Raw genomic sequence first — 12,544 nt, 5'->3', positions numbered from 1 at the left:
AAATATGGCGATTAGATATCGTCCTTCTTGAAAAACTGGAAGTTAACCGATGCGTCAAGCCACTTCATTGCAAAGAGATCGAGTCAACGTCCCTCCATCATTTTTCAGACGCATCCAATGAAGGTTACGGAACTGCTACGTATCTTCGCATCAAAGATGTAGAAGAAAACGTCAACTGCTGCTTACTCCTTGGAAAATCGAGAGTAGCTCCAATAAAGATGGTTTCAATACCAAGGTTGGAGTTGACAGCAGCAACTGTGGCCGTAAAGGTCGGAGTAATGTTGAAGCAAGAAATGCCTGTCGTAGACTACGAATGTTATTGGACAGACAGCAACGTAGTACTGGGTTATATTAATAACGAATCAAGACGTTTTCATATTTTTGTGGCAAATAGAATTCAACAAATTCAAGAAAATACTTCGTTGGATCAATGGAATCACGTTCCTTTCCATGAAAACCCAGCCGATGATGCCTCGAGAGGCATAAGTTTGAAACATGTAGAGAAGAGTAGTAGATGGTTCAAGGGACCTCAGTTTCTCTGGGAAGAAAGGGAAGCATGGCCAGCTGCCTACGATCCAGCAAAGAACAGTATTTGTTTCAGCAACTGATTCTGGAATCTTATGTACATTCGAGAAAAGAATTTCCAGGCTACAGAAATGCATACGGGTCATGGCCTTGGTCGGTCGATTTATCGACATTCTGAAGATGAAAATAAAAGCCCCAAGTCATGGGATGACAAGAAGAAGCCAGAAGGCGAGTCCCCCAGTGCTGTGCGTTGAAGATCTTCAACGAGCCGAAAAATGTTTAATAAAATTAGTACAACAACAACACTTTGCCTCTGAAATTAAAGCTCTTGCTTCAAAGGAATGGAGACAAGATCGACGAAACGACAAAATTAAGAAGTCTGCTTTGAAAGAATGCAGCAAATTATACAAATTGAGTCCTTTCATTGACGATAATGGAATTCTCAGAGTTGGTGGAAGATTGTGCAACATGGATGAAGCGTATCAATTCAAATATCCTGCTATTCTTCCCAAAGAAAGTTGGTATTCCGAACTTGTGCTCCGATGGTGCCACGAAAACACTCACCATTCGGGGAGAGGAATAACATTGCAAGAAATTCGGCAACGTGGATATTGGATCATACACATCAACTCAGCAGTACGACAGTTGATTCATCATTGTGTACGATGTAGAATATTGAGGGGAAGAGCTGGCCAGCAAGTCATGGCAGATTTACCCAAAGATCGAGTAGACGCATGCCCACCTTTCACATACTACGCAGTGGATCTCTTTGGGCCATTGGTCATAAAACCATATCGAAAGTTTGTAATAAGATATGGCTGCCTCTTTACCTGTTTGGCGAGCAGAGCCGTCCATATTGAAGTTGTCAACACCTTGGAAACTGACTCCTTCATTCTAGCTTTGCGACGGTTTGTTGCTAGAAGAGGAAACATTCGAACGATGAGAAGCGACAACGGCACTAACTTTGTCGGCACCGAGACCGAGTTCATAAAGGCATTAAAACAAATGGACAATGCGAAAGTTAAACAATTCCTTCAAAGTGTTGGTTGTGATTGGATTCTCTGGAAGAGAAATACACCTGCTGCTTCGCACATGGGTGGAGTATGGGAGCGCCAGATTCGATCTGTGCGCGCAATATTAAAAGATCTTTTCAATCATAATGGCTCGCGTTTGAGTGAAGAATCGCTGCACACTATTTTAACAGAAGCAGAAAGTATCGTTAACTCTAGACCTTTATGCGTCGAAGCAATCAGCGATGCAAACAGTGCAACACCAATTTCACCACTTGCTCTTCTAACGATGAAATCAAAGGTAGTTTTACCGCCTCCTGGTAATTTTGAAGAAGCGTCGTTATATTGCAGGAAACAGTGGAAAAGAGCTCAGTATGTGTTGGATATGTTCTGTAATAATACTTATTATCAAGTTATTTAACCGCAATCATTGAATTATTTGTTATATATTTTATTATACCATTATTATTATGGAATTAACATCTTATGTTGCAAGTATTTCTGTAGACCAAGGTGACAGTAACACTTTAAGAACTTCTGTGGCCGACGATGCCATAGCATGCGACACGCCACATGGCAAGAGAAAGACTGCTGATCAGCTTGAGAGCGATCAGTATAAGCGCTTTAAAATCACTAGGGAAGAGGATATCTACAAGTTGCCTCTTCCTGATGATTTAGCCTTTTATGCAAACGATGCATCCGAGGAATTCATCCCAGAAAACGAACTAAAAGAGCAAGTGCTGTTGGAGGCTCCCAGACCAGTGAACTTGGATGTTATAAAGGTTTTGGACGAGGCTTTATCCAGCAATCTAAAACAGGATCATCCACAAAGCCTCGAAATGGATCGAGTGTTTAAAAAAGTTTAAGAAAAGATGGGTGATATAATGGGCCCACTATCCAAAGTTTGGATGATGGTGGAGCAAGTACGAACCGCTGGAGAAAAACAGTAACAATGGTGGGTCAATGTATCAACATTTTAACGTATGAGCGTCGAAAAAACATCTTATCCGCTACAGCAAACCTTTCAGCTGCACAAGCATTAACAACCTTAAAGGACAAAGCCTCGCTGCTACAACTTCATGATAGTGAGCTGTTTGGGAAGAAATACCACGAACACATGGCTGATTTAAACAAGACAATTAAGCAAGATGTTATGGTTACAGCCGAGAAAATTTCAACCAGCAATAGAACGTTGCCAAAGAAGCAGCCCTTTCTTGGTGGCTCCTCCCATTCAAAAAAGAAGGGTGAGGGGGGGGGGGGGGTTACATTCCAGCTACAAACCAAGGCAACCATATTATAAAGGCACCTACTTTTCTACAACTAGAAAAGGATCATTTTCTCAACATTTAAAAGTTGCAACCACTTCCACAAACCGAAAATTGGGTGAACTTTGAGGATCTCTCACTCAAGTTCACCCTGTCATAAAGAATCTGTTCTCAGGGTGACAGATCTCAATTGTACACATATCAGGACGCCTAAATCATTTTCTTCCAGCTTGGAAAAAGTTAACACTGGATATCCTGTCAGTCATACAAGGGTTCAAGATACCCCTTATTTCGAAGCCAACACAGGCTTTAATACCTCATTCTCCAGTTAGAAATCTAATAGACAAAAAGTTAATCATTTCGAAAGTAGCTCCCACAGAGGGGCAGTTTCCAAGCAATCTGTTTTTAGTCAAAAAGAAAAATGGAGGAAATCGACCAGTAATAAACTAAAAGCATTTAAACAAATTTGTTCCTTACGAACACTTCAAAATGGATGGTTTGCACTCACTGAAATTTCTATTAAACAGAGGCGATTGGATGTGCAAGTTGGATCTGAAAGATGTCTTTTTCAGTGTTCCACTGCACAATTTCTCCAAAAAAATTTGTGGGGTTCGAGTGGTCAGGCAAGCTATACGAATTCCTCTGTCTTTGTTTTGGCTTGGCTCTAGCTCCACAGATTTTTACGAAGTTATTGAAAATTCCCATGGCAGTCCTTCGTCGTTTAATGATAAGAATTGTAATTTACGGTCCAGGGAGGAGGTCCTTATGGCACGAGACACATTGATTTTTCTGTTACAAAATCTGGGCTTTTTAATTAATTCGAAAAAGTCTGTCTTGGAGCCAACCCAGAAAATAGAGTTCTTGGGAATGTCTGTGGATTCAGTAACCATGTCTCTTTATCTAACAAGGGAGTAAGTTACCAACATACAGACGCAGTGCTTGAGTTTTACAACACAAGAGAAGCAACTATTCTGGAGCTAACTCAATTAATAGGGGTTCTGTCTTCCAGCATATCCTTCCTGCTTGTCTAGAGTTTCGTTTTCTACAACAACAACAAATTCAAAGTCTAAAAATATCGAAATCTTATGCCACTGTAGTGCATTTAAAAAGGGAATCTCTGGAAGAACTTCTATGGTGGGTGAACAATCTAAAATTGTACAACGGGCGTTCCCTTATGCAACCTTAAACACAAAGTTTGTTACAGATAGATGCTTCCCTAAAAGGTTGGGGAGCAGTTTTTCAAGGGACCAGGATAGGAGGCATGTGGTCCCAGACGGAACAGATTTTTCATATAAATGTTTTGGAATTGCTTGCAATCAAATTAGCAATTCTGTCTTTTCACAAAATGAAACAATTTGCATCAGTTCACATTCAGACAGACAACATGACAGCTTTGTCTTACCCCCTCAAAATGGGAGTAACAAAAAATTTAACTATGACAAAAATAGCCAAGGAAATTTGGGATTTCCTATTACTTCACAAGATCACGGTTACTGCAGAGTACCTCCCAGGTTGTCTAAATATCAAGGCGGACTGGGAATAAGGGTGTGGTCATCTCTACAATAGCTGGCTGGATTAAGACTGTGCTAAAGGAGGCAGGGATTGATACTATTAAGTTTTCTGCCTATTCCATCAGATCAGCTTCAACACCAAAAGCAGAACTATCAGGACTCTCTGTAAAGGATATTTTAGAGAGAGGGTCATACAAAAACTTTCAGAATTCTGTTTCTAAGAGGGGCCAAAACGCTACGAACTGCGGAAGGAGGTCTGGGCTCCAGTAGCTTTGTTAGTGGAGCCGGTTGGGTTGTAAGAATCCAGTATTAGATCGATTGAGATTTTATGAAATAAAATTGATGAATTACGTAAGGGCGCGAAGCGCCCGCAATGTAATTAGGATTTTATAAATAAAATTGAAAGAAGATCTAATACTGCCCACCCAACCACGCCTTCACATAAATGGTTTTTTGTTTCATTTTAGATACACGTAACAACAATATTCATAACTACAATCCAACTTTTACATTGCGGGCGCTTCGCGCCCTTACATAAGTTTTCAATTCTCTCCCTAGTTTCTAAAAGCATCTGTTGGAGAGCTGATTTTGCACAGGATTGGAAGCAGATTCCACTTGTGCAAACAGAGTTTTTTTTAACTTAATTGACTTTATAGCATTAAGGGCTCTCCTGTTTTTTTCCAGAAAGATTTTTACGTTGATTAGCTGGGTGCCCAAAAATGGTCATGCCTTCCTCGTAAATGGTGTCTTAACTAGAACAGACCAAAGTGGATCGTTCATTTTCCCCTATTTAATTGGTGTTTTGATGTGCAGATGTTCCAGATACTTCTCATTAGTGTGACAGGAATGACTCGTGTGAGTTTTATCCGGAGACACAGTTACTGTCTAAAACTTTTCAGCAACACGTTTAGAGTTAATATCTTCAAGAACAACTCTGCAACGTTTTAAAAAAGGAAGTTGGTTCGATTGACAAGCAGCTGTTTTATTTACCTCAAAATCAACATCATTATCACCTTAGCAGCAACTTTGGGGAATATGAAGGGTAGAATATAGAACTACAACTAATATGCACAGGACAAAGGACCACCCTGCGTTGCCTGGCGCACAGGGCAAGGCTATAATTTTCACAGCTTCGGCACAACTGTAAGGAATCACTAGCGACTAATTGACCTATTAACCATTCATCTATCGGCGTGTATCGTAGATTAGGGTCTGAAGTGACCAAATCAAAATCATTCCCTTAAGGGTTTCCTTAAAGACGGTCAAGTCAGGTACCAAGTCATACAGTTCTAGTCTTTCCCAGTGTCATGAGTCTTTTCCAATGTCCCGAGTTTTTCCCAATGTCACTAGACTTTTCTAGAGTCAGCCAGGCTTTCCTGACAGTCATGAATACAGTTACAGTGAACAGATAATAATTATGAGATAACAAAACAGCAAGCTGTAGTGACTCGACTAGTCAAATGACTCTTATTTTAAGTGGTAGAGGTTAAACCCTCTAAAGATCTCTATGCAAAGCAAGATCTCCTTTACAAGGATGGTCTGTACAACCAAGTTAATTGAAAAAACAACCCTCTGGACAATACAAATATTGCAACAACAAAACAAAACAAAAAAACATATTGACATAAAACGTTTATATATACAAATAAATAAAAACTATAAAAAGGGGACAAACAACTACCTATGCGCCAGGACTTGTAAACCTGGCTGTAGCTTTACACGTTTTACGGTATCACAACACTCAGCCTTACACAGGTGATTGATGCTTAGGACCAGCCTTGGTCAGGACCAGCCTGAAGTTACTGGGGTGATATGCGTGGGCGTAAAACCACGAAGGCATGAAAGAGAAATTTCACACCCCCTTGCAGAGCTTCTTACAAGAATAACTATGGGTACAGCAGGATCGTCAACCCTGTAGACAAAGTGAGCAAACTTGGCCTCCCTACTGGACTGGGGTAAAAAGTGGGGTCGTCGCACCCAAAGACAAGATATAGTTGACCCCCCTTGCTATGCTTCTTATGATTACTCTATAAGAGAAATAGCCTTTTATAAGAAAATTTTGAACATTGCAGCAAGGCACAATGAAATACTCAATCTGTTAAGTTTTAGGGTTAAATCATAGAGGTTTTGTTCCTCCAAAGTTACTGCCAAAAAGACAATTAAACTTTTCGCAGGATACACAATATCAGTGAAAACATTAAAAAAAACACGCACGAAAAAAACAACAAAAAAAACACACACACACACAACACAGATTGCACAATCCCAACCTTGACACCAACGGTTTCGCCCCAAAGCCTCAACCAAGGGCTGTCAGGATTCCAGACGGGGCACCTCTAATCCGAGGTCCACTAAGTGGTCATCAGGAGGCCCTGGAATCCTCTTCTGTCATTCTTTAATCCGTGCAATCTATTGACATATAAAACAAGGGTTGACTGGGGTGATAAGTGGGTCGTCACACCCAAAGACAAGACTTGTAGAAACCTGCATGATAATTTGAATATAATTTGTATTTTTGGAAGTTTGTTAAAGCTTTTTTATTGCTCATTAAATTATTGTACAAGGTTTGTTCAGATATATGTTTGGCTTCACACTATGGTTACTTATGTGTGAATGTGCATGTATGTTTTAATATCTTTTACGACATTGAGACTAATACTTGTAAAGAAAGCTAATCAACAAGATGATCAGCCATTTAAACAGTTTAAGAAGATTGATGATGAGGTGACAAAAGAGCTAGCTGTAATGATATTTCTTGTCTAATGACAGCTGGTTCTACTATAGTTAGAGGTTGCAACCCTCTAAAGATTTTTCAAAAAAGCAAAATCCCCCTTTTTGCAAGGATTTCCTAAAAACATTGACCGTAAAAGGCAGAAAAATACAACAGCGACAGAACACAACACTAAACAATAAATATTAAAGCAATTCAAAATGAATTGAATAGGTACAAATGAAATAAATAAAACTTATCATAACGTGAATATCCTTCAACGGAAAAATTTAAAATTATTCTTTAGAGAATGTGTTTAAGAAGCAAACAACTATCTGCGCGCCAGGACTTGTGACCCTGGCTGTAGCTTTCCACATGTGTTATGGAGCTCCAACACTCAGCCTTACACAGATAATTGTTGCTGTGGACCTGCCTAATGACAGTACCAGCCTGTCATAACTGGGGTAATATGCGTGGGCGTAACACCACGAAGACCAGATAAGAAAATCTAACCCCCTTGCAAAGTTTCTTCTAAAATGACTAAGGGCAGCAGGATTGTCAATCCTGAAAGCAAAGTGAGCAAACTCTTTCTCCCTACTGGACTGGGGTAATAAGTGGGATCGTTAAGCCTAAAGACAAGATATGATATCAAGCCCCCTTGCTGTGCTTCTTACAGTGTCTCTATACAAAGACAGGAGTGTGCAAACTCCGGTTTCACGGTGCACTGAACAACATAAATCAGCTGGGGTAAATAAAACTGCTAGGGTCATGGATTCCCTCCCTCCCCCATTTGTTGTGTGACATACAAATAAGCTAACTTCTGGACGAAGAATTATTCAAGTGGAATGTGTCTACTTGAGAAATACAGCGATCGTTGCATTTGAACCAGGTGTTTTGTTGGTCCTTAATGAAGGCCCACTAATGACCTGCTTTTATTTGTACCTGAGTGGTTAATGGTAGCAATCAAGTTATACTTGTTGTTGAAAGACACATCGTCAGTTGGGTGAGATGCTACCTTTAAGACATGATGTTTTTTAGGCAAGCAATTGACTAACTTGTTGTCTTTAAAAGAAGACCCATTTACTGATGTGTATCTTAACAATTGTACAACAAGGCAGTCGCCGCAATTAGAAATCTGAGTTTCAATTGTGGCCTCTTGATGCGATGAACACTGGGGGCAGAACCACTTGTTGTCACCTAGAAGTTCTTGAGGTTGTAAAAATTTGTTAAAAGAGTCTGCTATTGACTTACACGTTGGTAAAATTAAAATTGAATCCTTTTGTTCCCTGGAAGTGGAGAAACAACAGGAGTTGCAAGACGTTGTTGTGGTCACAGTTACAGACAGTAGATTGTCAACCAAAGGGGAAGATTCAATAATTTTGTCAAAAACAACTTGAAGGATCTCGGGCACATCTTGTTGGTGATTGTGATAAAATGCGTTATTGTTAAGAGCATGCATTCTGTTTTGCAGTGCTCGTAAGATATTGGAAGGATCAATTGGTGAACGAGAACGATTCAGTAGTGACATATTTAGGACTATAGACTTTACTAGAGGAGATGACAAAGAGGACTCTGATGGTAATTGAGACCAAAGTCCTGGAAGAACTGTTAATGCTTGCAAAATGGAGTTTGCGTAGCATGTGTTCCCCTTGTTTATCAAACCAGCGTGAACGATGCTCACCTTTTGTTTAAGTTACTGGCTAAGGTTATGGTGTTCCGTGGGTTTTGGCATGTCAGAGATGGCTGAAGATGGACTTTTAATGGATTTGGTAACAGACGAGGATTTTTCATGGGGTATACTATCCTTTGGTCGTGGCAATGTTGGCGGACTGCAGTGCGTAAGATCTTGTGTCCAATGTGGTGAGTCTCGTGCAATCCAAATGCAAAAGGATGCTTTCATGCTTATATAGTCAAACTTGCGGGCGGTTAAAAACGCAGATTTGCTAGCGAAACCGAGGCTTTTTAGACAGCAAGTTAGAGACCTTGAAGAGTAGCCCCTAGCACCCACTTCTACTGCAAAAAGATGCGGAAACCACCCGTTGCTACGTATTACCTCGACCAAAGGGAAGTATTTGGAAAGCTTGGTGGAATGCCAGGATCCCATGTTTTCCTCACAAGGACAAGTAAGTTCAATAATGATGATGCGCTTAGAACAATTTGAGTATATTACAATGTCTGGCCTGAGGGATGTGATTGCAATATGGCCAGGAAACACAAATACTTCATTCAGATCTGCTAACATCACCCAGTCACTAGCATGGTGGAATAGACCAGTTGGTTTTGATCTTTTAGCGGAGGAATAGCTACCTGCTTTTACAAATGACACTTTAAGGTGCTTTTTCGTTTCCGGGACAACTTCAGATGAAAAACGCTCTAGACTTAACAGGAGCCCGCGAAGCACAGCATCGTGTCGGAAAGTGAACCTTCCTTGTGATAGAGCAACCTTGCAAGCGCCTAAAACATGCGCTGTTGTACATACTTGTTTGGAACATAAGGCACAAGCAGATTCAGTACAAACGTTCCAGCGCTTTAAATTGCTAGGTGAGGGAAGAACATCGTAAGTAGAAGCAAGACAGAAGGAAAGCAAGTGTGGGGACATGGCAAAAATGGACTTCCAAGATAGATCGCTTTTTGTGTAATTTTCCCATCTCGTCCACTGACCTTGCACTTGCAACTGCAATGCTCTACCTACGTTGCCTTCCTCATCGATATCTTTAGCTGTGTTCAATATTAATTTACGATACGCATAGCACTGTTTTGAAATCGGAATTTTGAAAGATTTGTTGATCCCTAGGCCTGCTTTGCCATACTGGGGAGTTCCCACGACTGACTTTATTTTCACCTCTGCCTATGCTGTTCTTACTGCGTTGTCCACTTTCCACATGCCAACTTTCAAAGTAGGTGCACTGTTAGACACAAGAGGATCTTTGGAATCGCGTAAAAGTAAATGACCACTTATTTTAAAGCATGTAAGCAATGACGTCAAGCTCTTAATTGGCATTGGACAAGGCGAGCAGGAGCTATATAGGCAAATATTTGACGTGGAATTGTGCAGAGATATCCATTTTCTAATGAAAGTTGATATCTTCTGCTCCAGCCTTGTAACCCGAGATATTGGAACTTCATAAATAAGAATTGGCCATTGGATTCGAGGAATTAGAAGGTTTTGCAAAATCTATAGTTTTTGGGTCCCTTTGAAACACGAACCGTTTATGATTATAAGACCGGTTATTAGCTTATTATCTAGCTCGTCGATTGCTTTAGCATCTGAAATCGTACCATCAATAATGTGACCGAGGAAACGAACTGGCGATGAATGGATTGACGGGATGAATGAAGAGAAGTCGGTTTGTGACGAGATGTGAGACACAGAAAAAGGTGTGGAGTTTGCAGATCTACCTTTTATAAGGATTATGCTCCTTGACTTACGAGGGCAAAAACTCATGCCAGCCCATTTTAAAGCAGTGACGCACCTGGAAAGGAGGCTTTGAGCTCCACAGACAGAGGATGACATTAGGTTGATATCATCCATAAAAGCTCTGACTAAAGGAAGGGGCACGTTTTTAGAAGTAATATAATTTGGGGCCGGTGCCGCAATAGTGTATTCAAGAATAATGTTTATAGCAGCAAGAAACAAAATGATGGAAAGAGTGCAACCTGCAAAAATACCTCGCATATGCTTATGCCAGTTGCTTGGTGCAGACAAAGAAAACGATTTGCTATATAAACCAACGTAGTATGACTTAAGGAATGATATCCAACTCTGAGGGACTCCATACCTTTCCAGTGCAAAAAATATAAGCTTGTGTGGAATTGAAGGATACGCATTTGCAATATCCAGCCATATATTTGCAAGGTGTGATTTTTTGGCCCGGGCCTCTTTAAGTGCAGAATAAACCATCGACATGTGTTCCCAGCATCCTGGGACTTTCTCCATACAACCCTTCTGAACCGACGTGTTAATGAATTTGTTATTATTTATAATGTGAGCTTCTAATCGCCTTGATACAAGGCTAAATAAAAGCTTGCCTTCGACATTTAATAATGCGATAGGTCGAAAGTCTTTAATATTAGACTCCATAGGAGTTTTTGATTTGGGAATATAAACTTCACGAGCACAACGCCATTGAATAGGGCCGACACAATTTTTGAAACAAGACTTAAAAATATTAAACAAAACAGTACTTACTTTATTACATTTTTTATAAACTTTATAAGGTATCCCATTGATACCTGATTGATCGATTGATTTAATTTATTTACCGTCGGTTATTATATACAATAGTTCTTTAAAAAAAATAATATTTTGCAAAAAACTAATCAAAACCGACCAAATATTTTTATATATTTACAATTTAGATGAAAACTATAATAAATAAATAATGAATAAGGGGAAGAGCCATTTCGCCGAGTGACAAGAACTTTCATAAAATCTTCATATTTAAAGAGAGAAACTGGAAACGATTTCAAAAGAGGTGGAGTGGATGATAACCCATCTAGATTACCTAAAGGTACATCATACAATTTGTCTTTAACTGATTCAAGTTTAAAGTTATCCAGCGTTTCTTGTTCGACCCTTAAAACTGATTTGCACTTCGATCTTTTTCTGCCTTGAAGATCTTTTCCTGCCTTGTATGGATTGTTCTTAAAGGCGGTCTGGGCTTTTTTGAATTGATGGCGTTTTTTTCTAAACCTTTCAGCTCGGCGCAATAAAGTTATTCGACCTTTTACATCCGTAAGAAGTTGGTGTAATTCCTTCCTATGACTTAGGTAGCAGGATGACTGTATTTGACTAGTTAGGGAATTTTTCTCTTTAATTAGATTGATGGATTGAATAGTTCTTCGGCTTTTTCCTGACAGCTTTCTGCCACCCTTATGAACTGAGTGACCAAAAATTTGTGCTGCCTCATTATAAATGGTGTCTTCAAGCAGTTGTACTTTTTCGGACAAGGAATTACACAAATGAAGCTTATTAGAAAGAATATTTGAAGCAGCATTATCCAAATTGGACCAGCGGTCGTCAATCATTTTCCCCCAAGATATTGGTGTTTTAATCTCCAAGTTATTAAGATACTTCTCCTCAGTGTGATGGGAATGTCTCGTGTGGGGTTTATCCGGAGAATCATTCACCTTCTTAAGCTTTTCAGCACCACATTTAGGGAAGATATCCTGAAGAACAACTTTGCATTTGGTAATAGGAGGATGTTTTATTGGACTATTTGGAAATGCTGAATTTGTGATCTCAAAATCAATTTCAGATTCACCGCAGCGATTGTTAGAGTTTGTTAAGGATTTATCTATAGCTAAAGTGAGTAATTTGCACAGGGCAAAAGACCACCCTGAGTTGCCTGGCACACAGGGCTAAGCTATAATTTTCACAGTGTCGCCACTACTGCGAGGATTCGCTAGGGACTAATTAACCTATTAGCCATTCATCTATTGGCGCGTACCGTAGATTGAGGTCCGAGTAAAAGAAATTTAAAATCAAATCCGAAAGAATAGTCCATTAACGGTCAAGGTATT

General features: G+C 39.8%; 2 protein-coding genes across 2 annotated transcripts; one reads left to right on the top strand and one right to left on the bottom strand.

Moving 5' to 3' along the window:
* The first annotated feature begins 669 nt into the window (after nt 1–669).
* Nucleotides 670–1,956, top strand: LOC130648189 (uncharacterized). Its single transcript, XM_057454228.1, has one exon. It carries the CDS (start codon nt 670–672, stop codon nt 1,954–1,956), a length of 1,287 nt encoding a protein of 428 aa, XP_057310211.1.
* A 6,758-nt stretch (nt 1,957–8,714) lies between these two features.
* On the bottom strand, nt 8,715–12,528 carry LOC130648188 (uncharacterized). Its single transcript, XM_057454227.1, has 5 exons — nt 12,472–12,528; nt 11,444–12,382; nt 10,229–11,180; nt 9,885–10,141; nt 8,715–9,773 (listed from the first exon to the last, which is right to left on the bottom strand). The coding sequence occupies exons 1-5, from the start codon at nt 12,526–12,528 to the stop codon at nt 8,715–8,717; spliced, it is 3,264 nt and encodes a 1,087-aa protein (XP_057310210.1).
* Between the last annotated feature and the right edge of the window lie 16 nt (nt 12,529–12,544).

This window comes from Hydractinia symbiolongicarpus, chromosome 6, assembly GCF_029227915.1.
Source record: "Hydractinia symbiolongicarpus strain clone_291-10 chromosome 6, HSymV2.1, whole genome shotgun sequence".
Lineage (NCBI taxonomy): Eukaryota > Metazoa > Cnidaria > Hydrozoa > Anthoathecata > Hydractiniidae > Hydractinia > Hydractinia symbiolongicarpus.
The sequence above is the reverse complement of the archived record's forward strand: the minus strand, read 5'-3'. Positions and strand labels throughout refer to the sequence as shown.